At 42.9% G+C, this 27,754-nt stretch overlaps 5 protein-coding genes across 6 annotated transcripts; all 5 read right to left on the bottom strand.

The window, feature by feature from the left end:
• Positions 1-519: 519 nt before the first annotated feature.
• LOC100840907 (probable isoprenylcysteine alpha-carbonyl methylesterase ICME) lies at positions 520-5,672 on the bottom strand. Of its 2 annotated transcripts, none has more exons than XM_003565818.4 (12): positions 5,266-5,672; positions 4,592-4,668; positions 4,275-4,344; positions 4,110-4,190; positions 3,954-4,028; positions 3,746-3,847; positions 2,575-2,712; positions 2,191-2,256; positions 1,949-2,089; positions 1,493-1,583; positions 1,088-1,253; positions 520-966 (listed from the first exon to the last, which is right to left on the bottom strand). In XM_003565818.4, exons 1-11 carry the CDS (start codon positions 5,457-5,459, stop codon positions 1,092-1,094), a joined length of 1,197 nt encoding a protein of 398 aa, XP_003565866.1. In that variant the 5' UTR covers positions 5,460-5,672; the 3' UTR covers positions 520-966; positions 1,088-1,091. The 2 variants fall into 2 exon arrangements, with proteins under 2 accessions (XP_003565866.1, XP_014754209.1); XM_014898723.2 differs by having other exon boundaries at positions 520-962.
• Positions 5,673-6,081: 409 nt separating this feature from the next.
• Positions 6,082-6,941, bottom strand: LOC100840608 (probable calcium-binding protein CML14). The gene has a single exon (XM_003565817.3). It carries the CDS (start codon positions 6,855-6,857, stop codon positions 6,312-6,314), a length of 546 nt encoding a protein of 181 aa, XP_003565865.1. The 5' UTR covers positions 6,858-6,941; the 3' UTR covers positions 6,082-6,311.
• A 1,537-nt stretch (positions 6,942-8,478) lies between these two features.
• LOC100840300 (serine/threonine-protein kinase STY13) lies at positions 8,479-12,444 on the bottom strand. The gene is made up of 6 exons (XM_003565816.4): positions 11,730-12,444; positions 10,477-10,598; positions 9,605-9,801; positions 9,313-9,487; positions 9,056-9,190; positions 8,479-8,958 (listed from the first exon to the last, which is right to left on the bottom strand). The coding sequence occupies exons 1-6, from the start codon at positions 12,028-12,030 to the stop codon at positions 8,749-8,751; spliced, it is 1,140 nt and encodes a 379-aa protein (XP_003565864.1). The 5' UTR covers positions 12,031-12,444; the 3' UTR covers positions 8,479-8,748.
• Positions 12,445-12,982: 538 nt separating this feature from the next.
• On the bottom strand, positions 12,983-19,283 carry LOC100829590. The gene is made up of 14 exons (XM_003567788.4): positions 19,094-19,283; positions 18,444-18,588; positions 18,088-18,155; positions 17,945-17,998; positions 17,759-17,842; positions 17,401-17,486; positions 17,090-17,170; positions 16,265-16,395; positions 15,559-15,600; positions 14,723-14,799; positions 14,555-14,645; positions 14,383-14,464; positions 14,239-14,311; positions 12,983-14,136 (listed from the first exon to the last, which is right to left on the bottom strand). The coding sequence occupies exons 1-14, from the start codon at positions 19,198-19,200 to the stop codon at positions 13,968-13,970; spliced, it is 1,290 nt and encodes a 429-aa protein (XP_003567836.1). The 5' UTR covers positions 19,201-19,283; the 3' UTR covers positions 12,983-13,967.
• Positions 19,284-19,832: 549 nt separating this feature from the next.
• LOC104583087 lies at positions 19,833-27,754 on the bottom strand. The gene is made up of 14 exons (XM_024458744.1): positions 27,666-27,754; positions 27,228-27,354; positions 26,878-26,918; positions 26,727-26,780; positions 26,526-26,606; positions 26,217-26,302; positions 25,996-26,076; positions 24,498-24,628; positions 23,955-23,996; positions 23,039-23,115; positions 22,863-22,953; positions 22,527-22,602; positions 19,959-19,986; positions 19,833-19,902 (listed from the first exon to the last, which is right to left on the bottom strand). Exons 1-14 carry the CDS (start codon positions 27,752-27,754, stop codon positions 19,833-19,835), a joined length of 1,074 nt encoding a protein of 357 aa, XP_024314512.1.

Here is a 27,754-nt window from a genome sequence, read left to right as displayed (position 1 = left end):
CTCCAAAGGTAAAGTAAGGAGGAGGACGAGACGATCGATGGAGCCATGGGCCGGGCCGCCGTCGTTGCCTTGTTCCTTTCCTACGCCTCGGGATCAGTGCGCATACAACAGCTATGGTCGGGTCCCCAGCGAGAGAGAGCTGCTCCTGCGGCAGCTTTGACCAGGGAAGGGGCCGGCCGGAGACGACCGGACCTGGGCGCTGTGCGGCATGGCGATCCTTGGCGTGCCGTGGTGGCAGCAGGCCGATCGGGTCCAGCCGTCCAGGTCACGACGCGACACCGCCGTACACAGAAGCACAGCCTGTGCCTATGTGAGTGCAGTGGTGCTATGCTACGGCAAGCCCGCCGGTTGCCGGCGAGGTACGTAGGGGAGAGCCATAGCCCACAGAGATACAGCTACACCTCTGCCTCCTGTGGCTCTCTGCCATACAAAAGAACCAGGGGATAGATGGAAGTTGCTGCACTGTAAAAATGCAAGCACGGGGAAAACTGGAACACAGGAGAAACATCACAGTAAACATGCATAAATCAAACTCTTGGGAACAAGGGGAATCACAGTACAATAACATCTGTACGAAAGCAGTGTGTATATACCTAGATTATCAATTTTTGTAGTACCATTAATTTCTTTGAATATTGTTTCGGGTTCACGAACTCTCAGAGAGGTGCATATATGAAATCTATATATACGTATGTTCACAAAAAATCTGCTTTGCTATTTGCCTACCACAACACTATAATTTTCTCAGTGCTAACATGCTGCAAAAGGGCGTGCTTAAAGCTCCATTTGCTTGGTATAAGGTGTGCTTGAGAGCTCCATTTTCTCGTATAATCAAACTCTTATAAGTCTTCTGGAGCTCATGCAGTTATAATACACATACACGCACGAATGCTTACATCTTCCATATTCTTGTGCATGCATGCATGTTAAATAATACCAGGCAAATGGGCTTGGAAAATAATCTATCTGCATGAAAAACATAAACATAAATCTTATCGGTAATAAAAAATATTCAATTTAGTACCAAAACTTAACCGAGATTGATTAATTCGAACACAGCAGACTGATATGTGCCGAACAAACAGACCTGTTCAAAATGGGCTAATTTGACGGGCTAACATTATCTGCCACTCAGAAACAAGGCGCTCAGGGAGAGGTCCTGAATCATACTTCTCGCGTGCAGCTGGATCATCAGCTTGGATAATAGAAACGACATCTTCAACCAGTGGGTCCTTGCCACCCCTAAGTGGGTCCTACAATGATAAAAAAAAAATCAGAACTTCAAACGAATTTATCTCACTTTCTTCTTCCAGATCAGCTTTTAGAGAAGCAAAGCAAACAAAAACTGCGGTAGTTATGCAACGTTCGTTTCCAACTCCAGAGAACGAAAAGAAAATCCAGTTTGGTAATTCTGTGCATCCTATCGAATTCCAACGAAAAATACATGAACATGACAACATCTTAACTGTATCCCTCTCTCCAGATAACTGACCTGTACAAATACATCAGTATGTGTTTTTCCTTTGTACAGTTGTAGCCTGGCTTTAGCACCAGCTTGTTTAAGCACATCAGCAAAAGTTTCACTACACATAAAAATAGAGTGATTGGCAGCTTGAAGATCAAACAAGAAAGGATCAAGTTGAACAGAAATAAAATTATTAAAAATACTGCTAAAATAGGCATTACATAGTCTGGATTATACTACTGATTCTACTCTACAAATAGTATTCTATGTGCATATAAGATTTGAATCCAGAATAAACTGGTAAGGATTACCTTCGACTATGCCTGCATATTGTATTTTTAGTTTCATGTCAGAAATGAAAATATTTTAGCAGTAATATTTGCAGATTTGAATCCAGAATAAACTGGTAGTATCCAGAATGGCATTTAAGGTATAAAACGTTGCATTCAAAATGAGCTTCTGTGGAAAGTTAAATAATCAGACCTAGCAGAGGATGGTATAGAGTAATCTCCAGTTCCATGAAAAAGTACAACCTGAGGAAGTAGAGCAATGGCCTCAGGACTTAATTTCTTGGCGACAATTTCAGGAGAGAAATCTGCCAATGATCTTCGTCCCTCCATTATGCTGAAATAACAGTTCATAATTTCCTGAGTACTTGTATGTAAGTGTTACTAAAGGGAAGTAGAAACAACACTTCTAGATCAGAAGTTCAATCATATTAATACCTCAGAAAAATTGAACGGTAAAGACCACGTTCATGAAAATGATCGACCAAATTTTGGACGTTGTATCTGCAAAAAGTAAATGACTTTATATGTCATGGATGAATGCCATCACTAGCTGTGTATCTAAGACCAGTTGGAACAGAGTGGTTACTACATCATTCTCTCTCCCACGGAACAGTTTTGTAAGTCAAATATCATGTAAGCTAAACTATTACCAACAGCTGACTCTTCACCACAGCCACATAGGTGACTTTGTGTCAGATAGGTGCATGCATGTACTAGTAGTCGATCTTAAGAGGCAGTTAAGGATACAAGAGTTGATTAAGAACGATAGTCATACACACATATACTGAAAAATAGATGGAAATGCATTTAAGAGCTAACCCTCCAGATAAACCAAAATATCCTTTTATTTGAGTAACACTCCAATAAATTTCTTCTCCTTTAGATTCTTTAACTGCTTGCTCCAAGAGAGAGCATGCTGCAATATGTGCTCCTGCTGATTGACCCATCAAATAGATCCTGCAGATTGGTTGTAAATAAGTTAGTAAAAGCAAACCAAACAGAGCGGTTGCAGAGCTCAAAGAGATGAATTGCAAGTCTTGACAAAAAATCATTAGTACAAGTAAAAGGAAAGAAGGGTATACAGTTATGTTGTTATTAGAATGCATGTTAACTATACTATCATGCACATTTGGAAGCATAAAAACAGCAAAATTTTCAAAAACAATAACCCTACCATTTCTCCTTGGTAAACCTGCTTTAAGAAATTTTTAGTCTGCAGTCTCATAGATTTAGGGACAAGCGTAAGGCTACCCTCCAAGCTTGGATAGTATCTGTAGCTTAGTCATGCAGTAAATGCAGCTTGTCTAGGGCTATTTCCTACATATATTCTTCCCACGGGCCCTTTACGCATACTTTGTAAATATGGTTGTTCCCATTTAATAAAATCTTTTGTCGGGGTCTACCCTACATTTTTAAGTCTTAAATTAGTATACTATCATCAGTTAACTAAGCACAGCTAGGAAACCTACGAAAGTACACAGAAGTGCTCACACTCAAGTACACATGAGTAATCGCTACAAAGACGAGTATCACTCCCAGTCGCCCGCTACATCAGTAAAATGTATCAAGCATCATACACAACCTAATACAGACTTTAAACATAGATCAATTCTTTAACAATTAGATCTGCCCCATGTTATTTTAGAGACATAATAACATATCGCGCAGACAGATGAAATGTCTGATAGAACCATTTCTATCAATCATATTAATTTTCTAGGTTAAAGCAGTACACTGATGATTTTCCACTTCTCAAAAAGTTTGGAAATCCAAGCTATCGAAAGCCTAAAAGCATTCAGATCAGACAATCCAACGAATGCGGTTAATCTGCTTGCAAATATAATCTACCTTGTGCATCCTCATTTAATAAACAGAATACATTCACACATCCAAGTTTTTCAGACAACAAGTTGTAGATTATGGGTGTTATCTTTTTCTTAAATAAGTCCATCCGTAGTAGGGTACTGTGACATTATGAAGAATCACTTACTGATTAGGATCTCCTCCAAAGCTTGCAATACTTTCACAAATAAACGCGATTCCCTCAGAAGCATCAGTGACCATGTCACCTATTGTTCCTTGAGGGAAATTTCTGCAAGACATATTTACATATTTCATCAAACAAAAAAGGTAAATCAATACTACTAGTATAAAGAAGTCATGGGAAACATAAATTAATTGACATAAAAATTAAGCACCTGTAATCAATGCAAGCGACCATAATTCCTCTCTCTGCTAACCGCCTTCCAAGCAGAGCACCCCATGCCTTGTAACTAAACAGAAGAATGATCATGAACAAGGGAAGACATAGGAAAAGACTTTTTGTCATACATCATGAGGAAAACTTCACTCACCCAATGATCCATGCTCCACCAGTTACAAATGCCACAACTGGATGGGGTTTGCTGTGATCTTTGGGTATGTACAGATCCAACCTGTATATTACTATGGTCTTCAGCAACGCTAACACAGTTAGAAATCACATGTCTTCCGCTTCTGTAGCATGTAACTCTAGTTACCTATTTCTTGGTTGATTTCCATAGACAACACTCCGAAGAACCTGACTTGAAAAGAAATAATATTGCCCAACTGGTAACCGGAAAAAGAATGAAAGATATTTGTTAGTAAAGAAATAATAATACCCAACTGGCACCGGAAAAGAATGGAAGATATTAGTTAGAATGTTATGATGAGCATGTTTCAAAGGCACCTACCAATTAAGTAAAGAGCAGTTTAATTTAACAAGAAACTGACGTCAAGAACACTTTTATATACAAGTCGAGCATAACCAACAAACACAATGAGATGAGGAAAGCTAATTAAATTGATCACCCACCTTTTATGAAGCCAGGCATAAGTAAAACTGCATATATTAGGAGGGCAACAAGTTGACATATCCACCGATAACCTACCCTGAAAAACCAGAAAGTGTCAAGAAGATCCCTACGAGAAGGCCAAGCTATATCATATGCATGCATTCAGATGTTTTGGAAAAAGGCAATGCATTGCATATCATAATGTACTAGGATAGTGGGAATATACAGGGTGAAATCAGCAACGAATTCACATGAAACCTCCTACAAGGATCGGCGCGAGCACATCAAAACACGTCCGCTGTAAAATAAAAATAAAACTGTCTTGATAATTAATTGGGAGAATGGTGTGCCGTATGCTTGTTCACTTTGTTCATGTAAGTTATTCTGAATCGAGACAACACGGGCAATGTGTAAGATGTATATCACCCCAAACTTTTGAAGTCACCACACGGTCGATCAATGCGGTACTGTAATGTGATCCAAAACTTAAGCCTGGTAACAATCATAAACCTACAAAAACCATCATTGCAGGCAGTGCCACCGTGCCATCCAATTCGGTCGCTAATTAACCACCACCAAAGTAGCAGCAGCCTCCAAAGCTGCCGCGCGCCTCGATCGTCGAAACGGGTGAGAAACTGAGAACTAAAATGAAGAGGGGGAGATCGAGATGGGGGTTCGCATTTGGCTGCATTACCCGAGGGAGCGGAGGAGGATGAAGGCGAGGCGCGAGACGAGGTAGGTCTCGGCGGCGGCGTGGCCGACGTCCTCCCGGAAGGTTGTGCGCGTCCAGCGGGCGCTCGGGATGGACGGCGCCGACGGGCCCCGCCGGCGCAAGTTCTTCGGGGAGTTTCCCGCGCGGCCGGCGGAGACCGGGGTGGTGGGCTGCATCGCTTCGCGATCCGGTTCGCCGGTCGGGTCAGGAGGAGGAGGAGGCTGCTCCCGTGGTGGTGGTGGGGATCGCGTGCATTGGCGGGTGGAGACGGAGGCATGGGGAGAGAGAGGGTGGGGGGAAGAAGAGCCTAGATTAGGTGGTGGACGAGCGCGCGTCGCGGCGGCGAGTGCGAGTGCCGGCGTGGGAACCGGAGACGGCGGCAGTTGGAGCGAGCGCGGCGCGGGACCTGTGGTCTGTTCACTGGGCTGGGCTGTATGTGCTTTTGCGTTGGGTCGCGTGGACGAAGCCCGAAACTAGAGAAGGGGACTCACGAGGCCGGCCCGCCTGCATTGCGACAGTTGGGCTGGGCCGAGAAGCCGAGGCCACCCAGCTGGCATTGCGCGTGGCCGCTTCTTCGGTTTGTTTTCTACCGCCGCGCCGATTCCTCGCAAACGGCTGGATCGGGTGCGTACTGCATCAGCGTGGCAAAAAGAAAAGCGAGATGGCGATAGCGTGGCAGCAAATCTAAGCGATATGCTAGTACTAGCAAACCAAGAACGTATACGATGGACAAGTCCGTGGAAATTTCTCGCAAAATAAAAAGACAAGTCCGTGGAAAGGTCGTTGCCACGCCATGCATTGTACAGAAGCGCAGATTTCAGAATTCAGACGGCAGAAACGAACAGAACGAGCCAAAACAGTGAGCGCATCGACTGACCAAATCAAAATTTTATACTACACATTTCCCATCTGTTCCCTGTGCTAATTAATCAACAGCAAGAACAAAGTAGATCGATCCTAATTACTTAGAAACTATAGGAGATTAATTAGTCGAGACTGGGTCGTCGTCGTCGTCGTCGATCCGGCGGTCATGTGGGGACGCCGAGGAAGTCGAGGGCGGACTTGGCCATGACGGCGGCGAACTCCTGGAAGCTAATGACCCCATCCCCGTCCGCATCGGCCTCCCGCATGGTGGCCGTGAGCTCCTGGAACGTGAGCGGCTGGCCGATCCTGGCCATGGACCGCGCCAGCTCCGCCGCCGAGATGTAGCCGTTCCCGTCGCGGTCGAAGGCGCGGAACACCTCGAGGAGCTGGTCCCGGTCCACTAGGCCCGCCGCCGACGGCGACAGCAGCAGCGGCGCGATGGCGGACGCCAGCTCCTCGAACTCCACGGCGCCGTTCCCGTCGGCGTCCATCCCCGCCAGCAGCGCGCGGGCGTCGTCCCCCGTGGGGCGGAGGCCCAGGGACCGGAGGAGCGCGGCCAGCTCGAGCTGGGTCAGGCTGCCGTCGCCGTCCATGTCGAACCGGGTGAAGAGCTCCCGGAGTTGCTTCAGCTGGCTCCCCCGCAGCGGTGCCCCTTTCCCCTTATTCGCCGCCGGCGCCGGGGTTAGCGTTGTCTTCGTCGTCGTCGTCATGTTCGACTTGTTAGGTGGGATCGGCTGAGGAGGAAGGAAGAAGACGGGGTGGGTGGCTTTGCCTTTGCGGGGAGAGGAGACTTTGGGTATTTATTGGGGAACGGGGGGAGGTAATCAGGGGAAGGATTACCGGGAAGACGCGTCGGAGACTGACCGCCTGACCGGGTCGGTGGGTGCATGCATGGCAAATTGGCAATGGCACAAAATTGGAAGGAGGGGAGAGGAGGCTGCCTGCCGGCCGGTGGGTGCAGCGGCCTACGCGTAAAAATACAAACAGAAGGGCTGGTCTGTGGTTAGCATAAGCTAAGCTGCAACTCGGTAACCTCTTCTTTTAGAGCAGCTGGTAACTACCTTGCTTAGCTGTTCGAAAAAAAAATCCTACCTTGCTTAGCTAAAACGGGACAACTGCTGCACTTCCTGTTGTACCGAGTGGCAATCAATGCAGGTACTTTCTTGGTTTCATAATTCTCGTTTCAAATTTGTATAAGAATGTATCTATTCATAAAAAATATTTCAGATACATGTAATATTTTGATAAGAATTATGAAACGGAGGTAGTACCGTGTGTAACGGTGGCGTCCAAAAATCGGATCCACATGCCGCGTGACAGGACAAACATGGTGCAGAATTATTCGTTTTTAATTTGTTTGCACATAACCGTGTAGGTGTGTGTGGCACTGACTGGCTGGCAGGCTTGAAGTGTCCATAGTCCAAAATGCGATTCATCTTTCCGCTTCCCTCCAGGACGTGCAATGGTCCATGCCTCAATGCACAAGCCCACGGCCACAGGAAGGCGGAGGATTTCTTTTTTCTACAAGCCGTGTTACACAGTCTTGCTCTGCTCTGCACCAGCTGGGCTGGCTGACGAGATAGGAAGATGCACGGAATCTACCCAATCCATTCCATTCCTAGCTGCTTTTCTGAATTTGTACCCAGAACTAGAACAAAGCGTGTGTGCAGTGCTCACATGAGATATGGTTGTCATTACAAGGTCAGGAATATCAGCGGCAGAAGAATCTTACAGCTACCTCTGCAGCATAAACAATTTTTTCATGAATATATAGTATGATTATGCGAACTAATCTATACATCAGCTACCTCTGTACGTCTTCTTTAGTCCCATCAGGTTGGGTTGGTCATGTATATATAGTATGATTATGCAAACTAATCTGAAAATGTTAATGCTGAAATGTTTCATGGTCACCTGGTTTGGGATGCTCCGTTGATCGCATGGATACGAGGGAGGCGAATGCAGTGCAGTGACACTGACCTTTTTGATAAAATCATCGAATAATAGTACGGTACATGATTAAGTCCTGGTATTGGCAGTGAGCACCGGCATTAGACACTATCATTATCGCTTGATATTTCTGCCTATTTTTTAATTATTATGCCAGCAGGTCAACATTTTAGTGGGTGGGGTGGAGCATTTGTCAACGGCCAGACGTTTCCATGTACTCTATACGTGACTGTTTCTTGGTCTCTCTTCGTTTTTCAGCCTTAGAATTATACATTTATATGTCTGCAACTATGATGGAGAACACATCGGGTGACACTGAATTAGTCGTCTTCATGTTAGTTTCCTTCTCGATTTTGTTAACGCTGAAGGCCCAAAAAGAACAATCAAAATCTTGGTGAAATATCATCACGGAAATTAACCATAGACGAACGAGCCGGTTCTTTTTTCATGAAAAAAGAGACTAACGAATTTACAGGAGACGGGCTTGTCGAGAGATCACAAGCACACTAGCTAGCTCCATTTTTACCAGAGTTTGCTTACCTTAAAATCAAAGCAAATGGAATCAACTAAGCGAAATCTAGCGGTCAATTCTGCAAGCAGAGAACTACTACTCCTGTCCTCCAGCTCGCAGCAGATCCATCCATTCATCCATCAAGGGCCCCTGCGCTGCCGGAAGCACGAGAAGCACCCTGTCGGCTGATCCACAGGGATCATGCCCCCGCCCTTGGAAGTGTCGATCGCCTCTAACATGGACACCACCTCGGCCATCTCCGGCCGCTTGTCAGGGTTCGCGTCCCAGCAGCGCTTCATCACGTTCGCGAACGAGCTTGGGCAGCAGCGTGGTATCTCCGGCCTCAGATTCTGTAAATGGGAGATCGTAAGTATTGTCCAGTATCCACTAGTTCAGAAACCAGCAGATGAACAAAGGCAGAAGTGTAGGACTTGCAGATTTTTGTACCTGACGAACAACAGCAGATGTGACCTCAGAGAAGCTCAAATCTGCGTATGGCATATCGCAGCAGTATACCTCCCACAAGCAGATCCCATAGCTATACACATCGCATTTCCTGTTGTAAGGATTGCCATTGAGAACCTGCACATCAGATGCCAATATAAGACATAATTTGTGCTGGAGTTGGATAGGCAATAACAAAATATAGCAGAAAGAGCAACTAAGAGGGACAGAACGAGTAGTTCCCGTCCAAGAACAGATACCTCAGGTGCCATGTAACCAAGGGTGCCTGTCTCGCCTGTCATATCACTGGGGTTTGCAGCCTCATGGCGAGCAACACCGAAATCAGCAATTTTCACAGTTCTTGTTTTGTCAAGAAGCATATTTTCAGTCTTCACGTCACGGTGCACAATCTTCTTCGAGTGAAGATAACTTAATCTATTGAAGATTTTGGACATCAATGCCCATTAAACCAATAAACATTTGAAAATCTATTGGGAGTAAAAAAACAGAAATTCAGAAGCAATACTGCCGAGAATGCAGTTAACTACTTACCCCCTGGCAAGATCGAGAGCTATTTGGACCACGACTTTAAAAGCTAACTTCCTTCTCCTGTTCTTTATCAGAAATGTTTTTAGTGCTCCTCCAGGGAGATACTCGACAACAACACAGCAGACATTGGTTGGCATGCCAATATTTCCATTTTCTGTCTGAATATTCAGATCCCTAGCACCCATGATAGCTCCAATAAACTGTACAATTGAAGCTGTTGTTAGGCCAACTGATCAACAGATAGATGCAATTATTTAGGTAAATGCTTCATTTAATATCGGGAAAGTAATATTTTCTCAACTATCTTAATAACATCACTCAAGAAAAAGTATCTTAACAGTACAGAAAGGAAGATAGCTGTAAAAATGACATGTGAAGGAATATACGGATAAGCTTCCTAAGATACGGTTCAAGAATTGGATCGGTCAGTTGGATTTTGATATAGCAATCATATAAAAAGTATAGTGCATAAAAGTAGGGCCATTGGCAGATGACAAGTGTGAACATTTACTGAAAACTAATGCTTTGTCTGCTTTGACGATGATATATTGCAAGTAATGCAGTATATCTGATAATAAGGCGGATATTATAGTTGCTTATACTGGATTTACTGAAAACTTCTAAATTATAAATCCAACTGAGGAAGCTACTACTACAATAGAGCGACAGTTAGTTAACAAATTCATCACTGGAATGTGCCTGTATGACATTTGGACAAATAGGTATCATCAAAATGTAACGAGTCTCAACATCGGAGATTCATTCCATCTTATCGTCATTAATTCAAGAATTGTTGAACATGTATAAAAAACAGTAAAGCAGATTAACAAAATAAATTTAGACAAAACACAATAACTTGTCAGGCCAAATATTACCTTAGTTACATTTGGATGATCAAGCTTATGCCAGACAGTTACTTCTTGTGAAAAAGCTGCTCTTACTGCTGTTACTTCTTGTTCTGACCTATGACCATCCTCCCCCCAATCAAGCAATTTCACTGAAACATAACTGGAGTTAATGATCCATGTGTAAAAATGACAGTTTTAATGAGAGCTTTGAACTTCCATAGCAAACCGTGATCCTAAAACAAGAATTAATAATTGACATGAATGAACATGCCAGGATTGAGGGAGGAGACATAGAAGAAGAGAATCTGATCGGCACAGAAAACTAACGTGCATTCCCTATCCTAGGATATGGATCGATGACCACATAGTTCCTATTGCCCTGTCTAGTCTAATGGGATAACATTATCTACTTATCTATTACTGAATCAACCTTTTATTCTTTCAATTTCAGTGCTTGCAGGATAAGATCATAAGACATGCATATATTATTATTTTCAAGCTTACGACAGTCCCAGATTTTTTTTCTTCTGGGACGTCAGATTGATTTCTTTTGCCGAACACTGCATATATACAGATTGCAAAATGATGTCAAGACAGGAGTAATAGGTGAATGCTTGCTGACAGGCTGGGGGCAGATGTCGCTCAGCAACAGGGTGCGTGTATCTGCAATCAGTGCATGGAAGACCAACAACTCCTTAACAAAATGCTTATCGAGAGTATGATATGATTAGGTCAAACAGATGATTCAGACAGAGAGATTCCTTTTTTATGCTGGTGCCATGTCATGTCATGTAACTGCATCCGTGGACAGACATCTTTTAGATTGCATCACTTCATCATACTAAAACGTACCCAAAGCCCCGCTGCCTCTCGATGTTGTCTACTACTAGTACTACCGCCCAACTCCCATGGGTCACGAGAGTAACGCCTGTGACAACTGACAACGACGGAGTGGTTCGGACTCACATGAGTGAAGGAAGAAGCACAGTGGAAGCCGCTGGCCTATCCAACTGATGTCACGGAGAACCAAATGAAAAGGCCACCAAAAACAAACAAACAAAAAAAGGGCAGTGCCATTATCTCCTGCGATTTACTAGAAGGGGTAAACAAAGGAGGGGGCAGCTTAAGACGGACAGGTGGGCTGGGCGGCATGTCGTCCCAAATCGGCGCCGGGTCATTTCGCCGAACAGCGTGCGGGCGCGGCTGATTTGCGCAGTAACAAACGGGAGAAGGCGACGGTAGTAGCAGCAGCAGTAGTGCTGGAGTGGTACGGCACGAACCTGCGACGTCGTGGCCGTCGTAGACGCCGCGGTGGACGGTGCCGAAGGTGCCGCGGGCGATGACGCCCCTGACGACGAGCCTGGCGGGGTCGGCCTCCCATCCCTCCCGCCGCCGCGGCTGCTGCTGCTGCTGCTTGGCGTCCTTGTCCCCCTCCTCCTTGCGCTTCTCCATGGTCCAGGCGCGGCTGAGGTGTCGCTCCAGCTGCTCGTCCAGGCTCTTGAGGTCGATCTGGTCCGCCCTCACGAACCCCGGCCCCGCCGCCGCCCCTTCACCCCCACCATCTCCGCCCGCCTCCTTCATCTCCCCGTGCTCCGGCCTCACTCGCAGCCCCTCCAACGCAGGAACAGGATCCCGCGCTCCAAGCAGCCGCAGCAGCAGCGAGAGAGACTAATGGTGCGCCTGTGGATGCGGGTGGATGCGGCGAAGGCGCGAGGCTAGGGCCAGGAGGAGGTGGTGGCAGCAGGGACTAGGACCGGCGAGGAGGAGCGTGCATGTGATGCGAGCACATGGGGCTGCCGCCGAAACGACGAGTGCCGTGGCAGGGCAGGGGGAGAGGGAGGGTGGTGTCGTGTCGCGCGGCGAGGGCCCCAGGGGCGCGTGGATTTGGTGGTTAGATCTCCCCCGGGATTTCTTTCTCTTTTTTCGGCGGGTTTTGCTCGCTCGCCGGTTTTGCCTGGGGCGCTTGATCTGATCTGATCGTTTTCGGGTTTGGCGGGGCGGGCGGTGTGCTCTGTTTTATACGCGGAAGGGGACGGGACTGCCTGGGAAAGGCCGGGGGCTGAGACGGAGAAGTGAGAACCGAGAGATACTACAGCTTTTGATCCAGTGGTACAGATTTTCCCTGTAAATCGTTTACAATCTTTCGTTGTTATCAATCTTGCATTTGGATGGGGAAGAAATGAGTGGACCGAGAAAATTGGTCGAAAACCAAATATAAGCGGCACTGAGTCCCGCACCGGTCGTCAAAAGCGATGGAAGTCACAACGGAAGCTTCACGTAGACACAAACGCAAACTCAACGTGTGCCGACCCATAAAAACCTCCAACATATCGAGTCTTCCTTAAACCCTTCACCGAGTAAAGTAGATCTGACATGACCAATGCCACCGCTGAAGGAGAGAGAAACCAAAGCCGAAAAGAGGAGCGGTTTGGACAGACCGTCCCGACGTTGGCAGTGAATGCGCATGGTATGCACCATATGCCACCGTGACACTTACAACAACGATGACTTACACGTGCTCAATCTAGAGACCAATACAAACATGTTTTATGATCTGTTATCTCATGTTGTACGACAGGTGACAATACAAACATTCAATCTATGCTTAGTTTCCTTTTTCCTTTTTCTTGCGGTGAAACTTTTATCCCAAGTTGGCCGACACTGAAAGCAAACCACGGATCACTACCACGAGCTAGCTTAGCTATAGCCGGTTGGAAGATAGCAAGGCATGGCTAAAAGAACTCCGCTGCCTCTTGCGGTCTCGCCCACGGGGGCCTCTCCATTGACAAATTGCGGCATCCATCCAAATCCAAATTCCGTCGTCAAATGCAACTAGCTTTTATATCCTTTTTTTCAATTCTCCAATCGAAGAAACTGCCATCGCAAGTCGGTATCTTCTTTGACTTGGGCCAGAAGTGTCTCGCTGTCACATACTCACATTGTAGACTGACACGTACGTGCGTATCTACGGCGTGCTGAATGCTGGCTGACTACTCCCTGGTTCAGTGTCTCTTCCCGGGGAAATGCTAAACAATTGTAAGTTGCAACAAAGATCCAGACAGATTAGGTTCATTCCGATGCGCCCCAAGTCTTGGATGGATGGAAACGAAATGTGATGTGATCACCTTTTGATTATCTTGCACATCCCTAGCATAGCTATCTATCCTGTAGCAGATGGAGGGTTCTTCCCCATGTGCCATGTCATGAGTCGATCCATGGCTATCTGTTAGATTATGTATATATCTTGAGGCTTCTAGCGTCTACTGAAAGCTCACGGGGATGCAAGTGATTGGAGGGTAATTATCGGTCCCTACCAAGTGCACACATTTCCTGGTGACCCTGGGCTCCATTGTGGACGTTTTTTCTCAGAGACAAAGTTTCTACCTTCACCGGAACAACTGCTAAAAGAACTGTGAATCTGAAATCGGCCTGAAGTTTACAAGCTTTTCAGATGAGCTTGCTGAAGGTCCTTTGATGACGACGGGCGACCACAGATTGAGACCAGAGAGTTGTATCGGTTAGAATATCTTGTCGATAGGCTTCAACTCTGTGGGCAAATGATCGTAGTTGCCCGAATCGACGTCCGCCTGGAACATTGGCCGCTTCCCGTACTCATGCAAGACGCCCGGTGCCAGGTGCTCCTTGTTTGGTGTCAGCATGACATAGTTTGGATCTGCCCTTTCGTAGCTGCAGTTCATCAAAAGATTCATGAACAAACCATTCTCAGTAGTCAATACAACAAATGCTGTATACAGTGCTCGAAGCCTTGAACATTCAGAGACCCAGTACCTGGCCTTTCTGAGATCCTCGACATGAATTCCAAAGCCATAGGATGTCGCCCCCTTCGAATGATCATTCACAGCTGCAAACAGAATTTCTCAAATTTATTCGTGATGATTTGTGCGATCTTATAATTAAGTCAGGACTGCACACCTGTGACACTAAATGTGAAGGACGGTCTCCACCATGACTTGAATGCCAAAGCTATAGACGACTTGGAAGGACCTAGCTTTCCCTATTGATAAGAAAAGAGCAACGGACATCAGAAGCAAATCAAGCTAGACGACTTGTTTTAAAGGCCTATTGATGAATGGATATACTCAACCTTCAATAGGAAGTTCTTATTAGCTTGCCAGCTTGCAGCTAGCTGAAACATGGAACTGTTGGCACTGTCTGCCGGTTTGCTTTTATCAGTCCTGACAACAGTGTGAAAATGGTGTTAGCTAGCTGATCTCATGAAGAACAGAGTTATGTTTCTTCTCTTAATGCTTACGTTGTAGCCAACTCAAGTCCCAAATCAATGTAGTTTGTGATCCCAACAACCTGACCATCTTCAAACGGATTTTTTACCTGATAGATACAAGCAGCAGCAGACTCAGCAAGCTTGGATACCATGATTGAAATTACCAGTAAAACATGGCAGTTGGCACAGTAAACCAGGAAATCAGAAACAAACAACTAGGAGAAAAGAGAGGAAAACATATAGTCCCCCATAATAAGTAATAATGATTGTCATTAAGCATTTCCAATTACCGATGGCATGGAACATCATCCATATGCACAGTGACATCTTCAGTTTCAGTTGAAGGCGGAGTCCAAATTAGTGGCCAAACAGATATCGTGGACATTCTATAATCCTCACACAAAAATCAGCCTGTCACCATCTACGCTACCATGCAAGGATGGTGCTATATCTGTTGGTAATTGTGTCTACTGGGTGTCTGATGTGTGAGCTAAGAAATCTTGGTGTGGATAAAAGCAGGCAAGTGGCATGGATAGCTATGTTTTTTTTGCATCCGTACATATTTTCAGAAAAATGACTAATATATATAGTGGTCTCACCTCTCAACTACCATAACACTGAAACAGTACCAGAGGCACCTGAAACTACAAAATTCAGGATCCATAGAAAGTATAACAAATTCGGAACTAAAAACTACAATTATGATGAAGCATAAAAGACTTGATGCTCTAATTGGTTCACATCATATCGAAGACAGATAATCCTACTTCCCTCCTGAATCCAAGTGATGGTTACATAAAGATTGAATTACAGAAATAACTATATTCCAATAAGTGGACTACGAAATCAAATAGAACTGTCCTTACCCTTCTTTGAACAACCATATGCCGATAGAATGATGCGATAAGCTGCACATGGAGAAAAACAAAATTGTGTCAACTATCACCGATGAGCTCAATAGAACGAAGAAATAGTTAGTGCTAGAAATATCATGGTTTTCTTTAGCTATCATAACCAACGGTTATTTAATTTGAGCAATGAGGGTTTTTTAAAGAAGAAGAACGAAGTCCCGCTGCTCCCTAACGAAGAGAAAGGAAGAAAAACATATCCACCAAACAAGTTGTTTCAAGGTACGGTGTGTGATTGATTGTAGAATTCTTCGATACCCAGGTGAATATCATTCTTTGGTACACTACCCATTTTTTTTTCTAAATACTACCAACTCCTATTATTTTTATTTTTGTTAATTTAGGAACATGTGGAAGTATACTCGTGCGGGTATATTAATTCATGTGTGTACACAGACAGTTGCATACATTCAGATGAACACATCAACATATAATGTTGCCTAATGGATCAAGATTTATTCTAAAAAAAGTATCTGCACTATGTATGTACATAGCTACTTCGAACATTACATCTTAATGCATGCAGCGATTATCCATCACTCCGGTCAGATATGGTAACTTGTTTTTTGAAAGAAGATGTGTCAACTTCTTTATAGCTTAACATAAAATGTCCTAGCAATTGCAAGATAGCTATCTAATAAGAAGCAAGAAAATTACAACAAACCTGTGTACTTCTGGCAAGTTCTAGGGAAAAAATAAATGAAGGGCTGAGCGGGCTTGTTGAGCCAACACCATAACTAATAGCACAATTCCAGTTCTTTGAGTCCATATACGGCATATGATGTTTGTTTCCACCTATTGCAGAATGCACATATGAGAACTATGTACAGCATCTTAATAAAATGCTCATAATGTGCAAATAAATATCCACATCTACTTGTCTACATGCATGGAAAAGGCAAACCAACAGCAAAGAAAGCAAATAACAATGTAAAATAATAAAAATGACATTTCAGTAAAATATTGGAACAACAGAACAAAATCCTGGTAAGTAAAATGTAGAAAATTCAGAATTTGCAAGTACTTTCTTTCTTTCTTTCTTTCTTTCTTTCTGATTTGATAGCAAAAGATCTACATGATAAGACCTTTATCTAAAATATGCATGTAATCTTTGGTGGTGAATAAAACTATGCAAATGCAAAACATCAGAATGACAATTTAAGGAAAATATATGTCCAGGTACACAAGAGTATTTTAAAATCCAATGCAGAAGAAAATATGAGCAGACTCTTTTCTTGAGCCTTTTACAGACTGGAATTTTAAAATCCAATAGACAAGAAAATATGAGCAGGCTCTATTTGTTGAGGATGTTATAGGTTGTAATTTAAAATCCAATGCAGAAGCAAATATGAGCAGACCACCTTTTTGTTTAATCCTCTATCTATCTCCTAAGGTGTTGGAATTTTACAGGTTGATGAACTACTGCGCCTCTATGTGTTGAGGATATTTGCTAATGATAATAGGATAGGCTTCTGAAAATAATACTCACTGAGTGGCTTATATTGTGCTCCTGCACTTAAACTCCCTTTTCTTCCAGCCAACCATGCTCCATACGGCACCTCGGCAGATTCTGCAAACAAAAGTAATATCACCATGTGTTACTGTTTTTAGTAGAATAAGCCAATCCTATAAGAAAAATGAATCGGATTTAGCCTTTCAAAGTAACTGACTATGAGAATATCATTAGGGAATGACAATAATCCACCACATGGATTCAAATTGAAGTGCATTTTACTTTCTTACATATAATCAATTCACAAAAAAATACTTAACTACATGAGAAATAAACATGACACATACCAGGAAATGGCACGAAGGATGCCCCAAATGATAAATTCTCTGAACCATATCTGACACCCATGACACCATAGTCCTCAGAACACACCCTGAAAAACACAAGTCCCTCATTATGATGGTCTCTAACTTTATCAGTTGAAGTTTGAAGTATTTGAGAACATTTCTTGATACAGATAACAAATGAATCAGCAGAAAGCTACTCCCCCCGTCCCATATTAAGTGACTTTCTATTACATGTATCTAAACGCTTTTTAGGCATAGATACATCCATATTTGGGCAAATTTGAGTCACTTAATATGGGACGGAGGGAGTATCTAGCAACGGAATGCATGATTGGGAACTGCAACAAGATATAATTACCTGTTTCCCATTAGCAAAGGAAATGTTCCAAATGCACCAATACGATACTCAGGGTAGTAAGCACATGACCTCAGCTGCGACATGCTGGATAAACAAGTATGAACTAAAATAGCATCATCTATGCAACTTCCAAAATTAATTAATTAATGTCGTGATGAATTATCCATCCAACAAGAAAGCACTTACGGCTCTGAAGTCGACACAAGAAGGTCCACAAAGGTATGGGGATTGTCCAAATCTCTAATAAAAATATTAAATCATCTTTTATGTTAGAATACAACAAAGATTGCATAAAAATAAAGGGCTTTGCTAAATTATGGAACAAGTACTTCTGCCAGCGAAATAGAGCGTCCCCCTTTACTTCTGTTCCACTATTTTTATCAGCAGCTGCAGATACCTACTGATCTTAAGGTATGCAAAAACTTCTCTCATAATAACTAGATGTCGATCCATAAAATGTACAACATAGGAATAAGATCTCTTGACAGTTCAATGGCAGAACCTATAGCCATTCTACAAGTTGAGACTAAAAGGAAATTAATAGCTATATAAACATGTGATTGCAACAAAAGCATCACCAGAAAATATTTTATAGCACCAAGGTGGTATGAAATCAAATCAATGTCAGTGTCTTCCGGTGGCTTCAGAAAAGAGTGGTAATTATATTTCATGTTTCATAGGATACTGTGGCGATCAAATCAACGTGAGGGTCTTCCAGTGGCTTCAGCATGATCCTTGAGGTCATGTTCCCTGCTTGATCGAAGTAGTCCTCAAACAGATTGCGCAGAGGAAGTTTCCCAAACATGAGCTCATACGCCGGGACCGACATCCTGCGTGCGTGGTTAGTACAAAAACCATTTCAGTAACCCACAATGAAGGATCCATTCACAGATGTGCATTGCCACAAAAAGCTACTGGAACTGGGACTCACGAATGTAGAACCAATGGTTACAGTTAACCAACCGGCCGGTGTGAATGGCATGGCATGGTAAAAACAATCACCAATCCAGTGCTTCAGTTAATAACGATAATACCGAAATGACGAGGCCAAATTTCGTAAGGAGAATCATCAATCACGACCATCTAATGGAACAATTTAGTTGAAAAAATAAGGAGTGCCACTCGTCAGTCGTCACTGAATCGCACTGCGCAAGAGCATAGGTCTAGTTCTGAAACTTCGAATGATCGACCCTTCTGCGAAGTGCCGGTGTACATCCGAACGAGACGGCTCGGAGCAAGTAGCCTACTACTCCCGAGAGCGGCGGGACCACTGGCCTATGCTCTGAATGAAGTAACATTTTGTTTGCGGGAGGAGGAAGGCGAGGGGAGGGGAACCTGGTGCGGGCGGCGATGGGCGGGTAGTCGAAGAGCGGCGGCACCAGCACCATAGGAGGTGGCGGCGGCGGCGGCTCGCTCCTGAAGCTGCTCCACAGGATGCCCATCGGATGCTGCGACCGACCTCGACGCCGGAGACAAGTTTGAGCTGCTAGGGAGAGATGAACCTTTTTTTTTTAGCGGAGAGATGAACTTGGGGAAGAAGAAGGAGAAAGAGAGAGTTGGGCGAGAATCTTGGACTTCGCGGATCGATCCGTTGGGCTGATGGATCGGCGCTTACGGGCCGGCCCAATTGAGAATTTTCCACATGCCGTTGATTCAACAATACTGTCATCCCTTTCCTTTGCAGCTGTGGCGGCGTTCCGGAATCCAGAGTGTTGTCTCGATGCCTTCGTTCATGAACATGAATATAGCGCCAATCGAACTTTGAAGCTCATAATCTGGCAAAGGCATTAGTTCCAAGCCCTGAGGTTAATGTCTATTTTGTTTCATTGCAATTCATTGTTGTTTTTTGAGGCCTGCAGCAACGCGCGGAGTGTCCTGTAGTAACTAATTAAACATGCACACTTAATAATCACTAGAAGTTGAATTCCAGATCATTCCATAGAATTGGTAAGTTTACAGCAATGGAGCTACCACATAAAAAGACACAACCTTGTAAATTCAGACAAAAACGAACATATAATTGTACAAGGATTCTGAGCCAAAGAATGAAAGATGATGGTGCAACAATCAACGGTTACAATACTTTGTCGATAGGTTTCAAGTATGTCGGTAAATTGACAAAGTCGTTTGAATCATAGTCAAATTGGAATGTGCGCTTCTCCGTCTCTCCATCAAAGAACCCAGTGGTTTCTGTCAAGACCTTCCTGTCTCCATCGACTGTTTGGTAACTGCATTCCATTAAGACGGAGAAATATAATCTTGTTAGTGCAGCAACATTAAAATTTGGAATCAATTTTAGTTCACTTTTCCACGAGCGTCGCCTAGGGTTTGGCTGCACCGCCACCCTCTTCAACCTCGCCGATGGCAGGAGCAAAGCAGTGACCACGACCTGGGAGGAGGACGGTGGTTCCAGGGATGCAACGGGAACAGCGGCGGACAGTCGGCGCGGGCTGGGATGAGGGCGGTGGCCGGCGCGGGCTTGGAGAAGAGCGGCGCACGTGGCCTGAAGGCATGGGCGAGGAGGGTGGAGCGGGACCGTGTGCTGAGAGGCGGCGGCCGGCGCGGCGAGTGCGGGCAGGCAGCTGGCACGGCCGAGGAGAGCGGCGCGCTGCCCCGTCGGTGTTTGCTGGGAGGAAGGAGGCGGCCGGCGCATGTGCTAGGGCCTAGGAGGCGGCAAGCGGGGTAGAGGGAGGCGGCGGCCATGCCGACTCGGAGAGGCATGTGTGCTGGGTGGCGGTCAGCGTGGGCGAGGACGGCGGCCGCCCTGCCGGCCCGTGCTGGGCACACAATGCTTCCCCGATCTGAACAATGAACAATGATTGCTACAGGACACGAACACATGGCACAAATCCACCTCTATGCAAAAGCAGCGATGATCTAGATTCAGTATGCAGAGTGACAATGGAAAGCTTGCATTGCTCCATGTCCAGAACGTGAGTGATTTCCTTATTCTAATTGTAGGTTTTACCTTTTGTTGCTTTCCTAATGTTTGGGTGCTTAGTAGTATTGTCATCTTGCTTTTCTACATCTTTTTGTTTACATCAAATTGGTCGTTTGCTGCATGTTTGATTCATGTTGAGCTCTTTTTGAATATCTGAAAAAATGTCCTGGATATCAAAAGTTTGTCAAGGTCAAAGGTAGAAACTAAAATTCAGTCAGGACCTTCAGAATCAGCCGTAACAGTTTCAGTTGCTCCATCACTGAATGGGTCGAGATTTTTCCCTGCTATTCAGGTAAATTTATTTTTGTGAAGAGCATGGATTTAGAACTGTATATCTTTGTTGCATAGAAGTTAAAAATGGGTTTATGCGTGCAGGTATAATGCACATCTCATGATATGTTGATAAATTTATGAAGCTATCGAAGAAGGTTGTTACCCAAGGTGAATTTTATTGGGAAAGTCCAGAATGCCCTTCTCTAATACTCCATTTGGTCTATGTGAGTATTGGGTACCGTATCTGCCTTATATAATGATCCGGATGAACATTGGCAATTTAGTGTGGTAATTTTTTTTTGCCGAATGCTAGACCTTGAGCTCAAGGCAATACTAAGAATATTCAGTCATCAGAACGGTTTTGTCCGTTACATACTCACATGAATTATGTGCTTTGCATTTACAGTAGTCATGACAAATCCGATAATTTCAGTTGACCTTTACAGCTTGTATACAATATGATTCTACCGTGACAACTATGATCAATTTTCAAGTTGCATGAACGGCTTCAAGAATCCCATGGTTATGAGGTATTGAAGGCAGAAGCAAGTGCAAAGGTAGATAAGTTAACAGAATGGGCTCTGAAGTGCATTGGATCTGTAGGGAGAGCAAGGACAGAGGAAACCATGTCACAATCATTGAGTTCGGCAAAGTCCAGCGGCATGATGCCTGCGACCATCTTTCAAAGTGGTCGTGACGACCATTGTGCGCCTGCCACGAGCGCATTAAAAAGTGCCGTGGCAACGCACGGGCAAACTGCTAGTACATAATAATATAGAGAACCACAACATTTATATTTAGTAGCACTTAATATAAACAAATGAATTGCATTTAAGGATAATTTGCAGGTTATTATTCTCCGAGTGGTACAGCTGAATACTGCACTAGCCTAGCTAAAAGAGTAAATTTCACAGAACCACACTTTTTGTGGCAGTGGTCTCACAAAACCACAGTTGTTGCTAACAGTCTCACAAAATCACAACTCTTGGGGCAGTGAGTCTCAAAAAACCCTAATCTTGATGATTAGGCGGCTTGATGGTGTTTCTGATGACCTGGGCCCACAAGTCAGTTGCCACGTCAGCCTTCCCGACCCGTCTCCAATGCCACCTGGGCCCACAAGTCAGTTGCCACATCAGCCTCCCCGACCCGTCTCCAATGCCACCTGGGCCCACAAGTCAGTTGCCACGTCAGCCTCCCCGACCAGTCTCCAATGCCACGGCCCACAAGTCAGTTGCCACGTCAGCCTCCCCGACCCGTCTCCAATGCCACGTTGTGGGCCCAGGTCGTCAGAAACACCATCAAGCCGCCTAATCATCGAGATTAGGGTTTTTTGAGACTCCCTGCCCCAAGAGTTGTGGTTTTGTGAGACTGTTAGCAACAACTGTGATTTTGTGAGACCACTGCCAAAAAAAGTGTGGTTCTGTGAAATTTCCTCTAGCTAAAATGCCAATCTGGGAAGCATATGCAACGAACTGACTAGTGAGAATGACATGGCAAGTTCATTCTTGCAATCAAATCATCTCTAAGAATTTGAAGCACCGAGGATATATATACCTGTGACACTCAGCGTGAAGAAGGGTGGAAGCTTGAACGCCAAAGCTACAGAAGAGTTGGAGGGACCTAACTTCCCCTGTTAAGGAAGCAGTAATAGCTATTATTGTCAGTCGCAAACAACACAAGACATAAATACAAGGGTTAACCATGTTGTAACGAAGAGTTTCATGCACATAACCAGTTCACTCAAAAGGTCAAGCTGATGTGAAAGGAGGGCATCAACTTATACTTCAACAGTAACGTGCATCCATCAAGATTAAGAGAGATTGTATCATAAGTTGCACAGGCTGCTAGGATACATTGCACACTTTATCGTACAAAGAGGTTGCAACTAACCTTTACTAGTAAGTGATTATTTAGCTGCAAACTTGCAGCTATATGAATTGAGGACTTGTCGGCATTGTCGGCTGGTTTGTCTTTATCCACCCTACAAACCACGCAATTTGTTTTGTAGCAAACTAATTAAATTGATGCAAAATTGAAAAATATGTCTCTAGTTAATTAAGGTTTACCTTGTTGCCATCTCAAGTCCGAAATCAACGTACACTACTGATCCGGTGATATGATCACGGCCAAGACGATATTTTTCCTGGCGCGCTCATGTGGTGCACATTCATCAAACTTCAGTATTACTTGGTTACAATAAGACACTTAAATAATACGAATTTGTATTTTGAGCCAAGTCGCGTCATCTTAAATTGTTTTTTGTACTATCACTCTGTTATTAGCCAAGTGATAATATTGTACACTCTAGACATTAATACTTAAATTTTACTCTGCTAGAATTTACAAAACAATATGAATGAACACAATTGATGCCTACAATAAGAAAACGATTCATGCATCGAACACTACGGGACATCCAAGTTACAAACTCAAAGGGTCATATAATGTTTCTTTAGATACTGAATAACAAACATAGGTTACGTACAACTGCAATGCACTTACCTGCACATATATGCAACTAGCCAAGGAGGAAAATTATTGGACACAATGTTCAACTTGTATATTGTGACCAAGATAGTGTTCTAACCACATCAATAATGAGATACTCACTCCAATCCAAATTAATTGTCGCTGCTTTGTCTAAATACAGGGTATATGTGTATCTAGACAAAATCGCTACAATTAATTTGAATCGAAGGGAGTAGTAAAATTTAGCATAATAATTTTTTTTCTATAAGATTAATATGTAGTCACCCCTGGTTGTCCTTTGAGATTCACATATTTCGTCATTTTCCTTGAAACATATTCTTATTTCACAAATTAACAAACTCAATTACACTTTGTCGCCATGTCTAAAACAAAGTTTATGTGGTCTTGATTCGACTACCACTTATTCATTAATACCATTCCCAACTACAGTAGTAGGTTGAAAAAATGGAAGCAACTCTATAGATCACGAATGAGATATATAACTGTATTTACCCTTCCTTGAAGAATGTGGTGTTGATAGACGGATGCAACCAACTGCACATCAAGGACAGGGAAATGCCAATGCATTAGAATTGACAAACATAAATTTGTTGCATATTAGGACCAATAAAACTGAACCAAGATTGATACATCAAGATTTTCCTTTAAAAGCTAGTGGTCTTCAAAAAAAGTTGATAATTTCTTACCGTGGAAAGAAATAATTTGAGAGAAAGGAACATACACAAGAGTAATACTGCAATGTATTAAATTCTCACTATAAGTGAAAATCTAAGAATTTCACAAAGAATCACACATATATTGCAAGTAGCGATGTTTTTAGAATATGTTCCCTTGAAGAAATAACGTGTATTTAAAATAGTTGAATAATTGTTTTAGTAAGTATGAATAGAATTACAATTCACTGGGGTCATATAATAAATGCATCTTAATTCAAGCACAAAAGAATTCCACTGGCATCACGATAATGTCAAAGACCTAAGTGATTGTGAGCGAAGAAATAGCCTGAACTTTCTTATTGAAAAATAAGGAACAAACCTGTTTGCTTCTGACAAGCTCTAGAGCAAAATTTAATGAAGGGCTGAGTGGGCAAGTTGGGCGATTGCAATAGCTGATTGCACAGTTCCAATTCTTCAAATTTATAAAAGGCATAGGATGATTGCTTCCATCTATTGGGGTAACATATGGACACAAGGTATAATCAAAATTGGGCCCAAATTTGATACAACAAGACATAGCACAAATAACTTTATATGCAAATAGAAAACATATGCATTTAGTTATTTAAATAAGATAATAACACATAACTACGAAAAGTTGAAGTCTATTATAAATGCCATATATATCAACAAAAATATGTATAAGCTTTGTGGTCGCAATTTGATTCTCTATTTTCTCAAAAAGACAAATTGATACTATTATGCATTGTAAGCTAGTTTCTTGAGATATTATCAACTTTACATGTTGTACTTAAGTTCCTATTTTGTCAAGTCAAGTTAATGTTACATGTCTACATTCAAGTCCTATTTTATCAAGTTCCATTCCTAGTCAAGTAAGCTTCCCTCTGCTTGTATGATCGGGTTTTTAATGTGCATACAATTGGGGAAAAAAATCTCCAATTGATTATGCTAATCATTCTTGTTTTATTCTTTATTGCTGAATTAAATATTTCACTTAACCTTATCGCTTTGAGATAATTGATTTATACAAAGAAGCAAATCTCATAATGTGAAAGCTCTTGTCTTTCAACAATGTTTACTTTCATATATTATAATGACACTGCTCTGAGACAATCATTATCTGCATCGTATTGTATATCTAAATCAACTTGTAGGTATAGTTTTGGACTTTTATAACTGGTGTTTGCAAGGGTCAACATAATAATAGTTTCATACATCTAAATCCATTGGTAACTATAGATATGTACTCACTTAATTAGGTGCCTCTATAAAATATATAATAGTAATCACTTGCAATTTGAAACTAGAAGTAGACACACAATTTGGGGCAGAAATAATAATAATAATTATCAGAATAAATGCTCTCTATATATGCACAAACAAAGACGGGTACACAACAATTTATGTGTATTCCTAGTCTATTCTGTAATATTCCTTGCAATTAAGTGTAAAACTTGTGGTAGGATTTGTAACCTTGCTAGGTACTCCCTCCGTTTTTAAATTAGGAACGGAGGGAGTATCTCTTTTTCACTCACGCATGGTTCCACTGGATATTTGAAACCAACAATAGAGAGATAAGCGGTGTGACGTTCCATTTCTTATTTGTTGCACTTAGCTTCACAATAGATTAAGATTGTGAGCAAACGTGATATTCCTGTTTATAGAGTGTATAGATTTTGTATGAAAGCAGTTTTCTGACAACACATGTATTGTTATGGACTTTAATTATGATATTTCCCATTCTGAGTTAGACAATGCGTAAATGCGCAAAGTCTCAAAATAACAAAGTAGCACGGGGAAACAAAGGAGTATCCTTAAATTACATCAATGAAAAGTGAAAGTTCAGTAACACTCACTAAGCGGCTTGTATTGAAGTCCCGCACTTAAATTTCCTTTTCTCCCAACTAACCATGCACCGTATGGAATCTCATGGGACGCTGCAAAGAAAAATTATACAAGCACATCATCACATAACCAAATGTAGGAATAATATTTTTCAATAGATAAAAGCTTTGCCTGGTATACTAATAATTACAAAGCAGCATAAGCACATAATATGATTTAAAAAATTACATACAAGGAAATGGCACAAAGGACCCTCCAATTGATAGATTCTCTGAAATATATCTTAAACCCATGACACCATAGTCCTCTGAACATGCCCTGCGAAACAGGAAAAATATATTTTTCTAGAAAACAACGGGAAAAATATTAACTTTGTCATTTTTATGCATGATTTCTAATTGTATTAAAAAATCAACAACGAGAACACCTTATACTGGATCATGGAAATTAATGTTTCTTCAAATATCAACAAATAAATGTCAATGGAAATCTGTGTAGCAGCTAATGGACAATCTACAAGCGCAAACAAGAAAGAGCCTACCTGTTTTCCATAAGCAAAGGGAACACCCCAAAGGCACTGATACCATACTTAGGGTAGTAAGCGCATGACCTCAGGCGCAGCCTGCGGGATATACAAGTTGCGAAGGCAAATCAGCATTGTATATGTAACTACACATATGTACCATTCATAACTAAAGTAAAAAATTAATGATTAATTAAAAAAGAATCAATGAAGCCGTACGGTTTTGAAGTCGACACAAGAAGGTCCACAAAGGTATGTGGATCATCCAAATCCCTGCAAAATCATTCGTTTGTTTAGACAAATGAGGGTGATAATTAAAAAGGGTGAATTAAAAAAATACGAACATGTGAAGCAAAGAAATAATCATCACCTCTGCCATCGAAGCAACGCATCCCCACCATTTTTAGATATCTAGTGAAGTTCAGTTAGGACAAAATAAAAATCCTTACAGTGACTCAGGAAGAGGATGGCAACAAAAGTCCCAAAATAGCACAAGCCACACACAACTTAAACAAAGACTAATTCTCATTTTCCCAATACCATACAACTAGCTTAAACAACCTGCAGGTTCAAGTATGCACGTAGAAACACCTGGCCAACGACAACGTACAGAACTATAAATATATAGATCACATTCACATGGGAAAACGAAGGAACTCAGCAAATATGTTTGCTTGCTTGGATTAAAAGCTGAATGGATACAGTGGCAGTCAGATCTACGTGATCATCTTTCACCGACGGCTTGAAGGTGATCCCTGCGTTCCAACCGGGCTGAAGGAAGTGGCCGTCGAACAGGTTGCACATCGAGAGCTTCCCGAACATGAGATCATATGCCGGCACCAACATCCTGCATGCATCGATCCATAATGAGATCAACAACAGAAATTCATTGATATTAAGAAGTAGAAGAAGAAGAAGGAGAAGCTAAGATAAAGATCGATCGGGATCTAGTGATCTACATCTCCTACGTACATATTCTGCACAACACAAGCATTGCAGCCATTGCTAGCTAGTACAACACTATATAGTACTCCATAGCTTCCAGTTGGAGCAAGAAGGTAATTGATCCCAGATTCCCAGATGTGGAGCCGAGCTAGCCAGCATCGTAGTTAGGAGAGGAGGAAGGGGCACCGGCCGGCGGGCCGTACATCGACGGACCTGGTGCGGGCGGCTGCCGGAGGGAAGTCGAAGGGGTACGGCACAAGAATCTTCGGCGGCGGCGGCTTGCTGTGGGAAGAATCCCCCAT

This window comes from Brachypodium distachyon, chromosome 2, assembly GCF_000005505.3.
Source record: "Brachypodium distachyon strain Bd21 chromosome 2, Brachypodium_distachyon_v3.0, whole genome shotgun sequence".
In the NCBI taxonomy this organism is placed as follows: domain Eukaryota; kingdom Viridiplantae; phylum Streptophyta; class Magnoliopsida; order Poales; family Poaceae; genus Brachypodium; species Brachypodium distachyon.
The sequence above is the reverse complement of the archived record's forward strand: the minus strand, read 5'-3'. Positions and strand labels throughout refer to the sequence as shown.

Coding starts and splice junctions, on each gene's coding strand:
- LOC100840907 (XM_003565818.4), bottom strand. CDS start 5,459: ATGCAGCCCACCACCCCGGTCTCCGCCGGCCGCGCGGGAAACTCCCCG. Junction 2,257..2,574: donor TATTTTGGTTTATCTGGAGG/GTTAGCTCTTAA, acceptor TACTTTTTGCAG/ATACAACGTCCAAAATTTGG. Junction 1,584..1,948: donor TCTATACCATCCTCTGCTAG/GTCTGATTATTT, acceptor TTTTATGTGTAG/TGAAACTTTTGCTGATGTGC.
- LOC100840608 (XM_003565817.3), bottom strand. CDS start 6,857: ATGACGACGACGACGAAGACAACGCTAACCCCGGCGCCGGCGGCGAAT.
- LOC100840300 (XM_003565816.4), bottom strand. CDS start 12,030: ATGAAGGAGGCGGGCGGAGATGGTGGGGGTGAAGGGGCGGCGGCGGGG. Junction 9,802..10,476: donor ATCATCCAAATGTAACTAAG/GTAATATTTGGC, acceptor TCAATTGTACAG/TTTATTGGAGCTATCATGGG. Junction 9,191..9,312: donor TTGGTTACATGGCACCTGAG/GTATCTGTTCTT, acceptor TCTGATGTGCAG/GTTCTCAATGGCAATCCTTA.
- LOC100829590 (XM_003567788.4), bottom strand. CDS start 19,200: ATGGGCATCCTGTGGAGCAGCTTCAGGAGCGAGCCGCCGCCGCCGCCA. Junction 17,487..17,758: donor CCTTTGCTAATGGGAAACAG/GTAATTATATCT, acceptor TGTGTTTTTCAG/GGTGTGTTCTGAGGACTATG. Junction 16,396..17,089: donor AGCACAATATAAGCCACTCA/GTGAGTATTATT, acceptor ATTCTGCAATAG/GTGGAAACAAACATCATATG.
- LOC104583087 (XM_024458744.1), bottom strand. CDS start 27,754: ATGGGGGATTCTTCCCACAGCAAGCCGCCGCCGCCGAAGATTCTTGTG. Junction 26,919..27,227: donor CGTCGGTGAAAGATGATCAC/GTAGATCTGACT, acceptor GAACTTCACTAG/ATATCTAAAAATGGTGGGGA. Junction 26,077..26,216: donor GTCCTTTGTGCCATTTCCTT/GTATGTAATTTT, acceptor TTTTCTTTGCAG/CGTCCCATGAGATTCCATAC.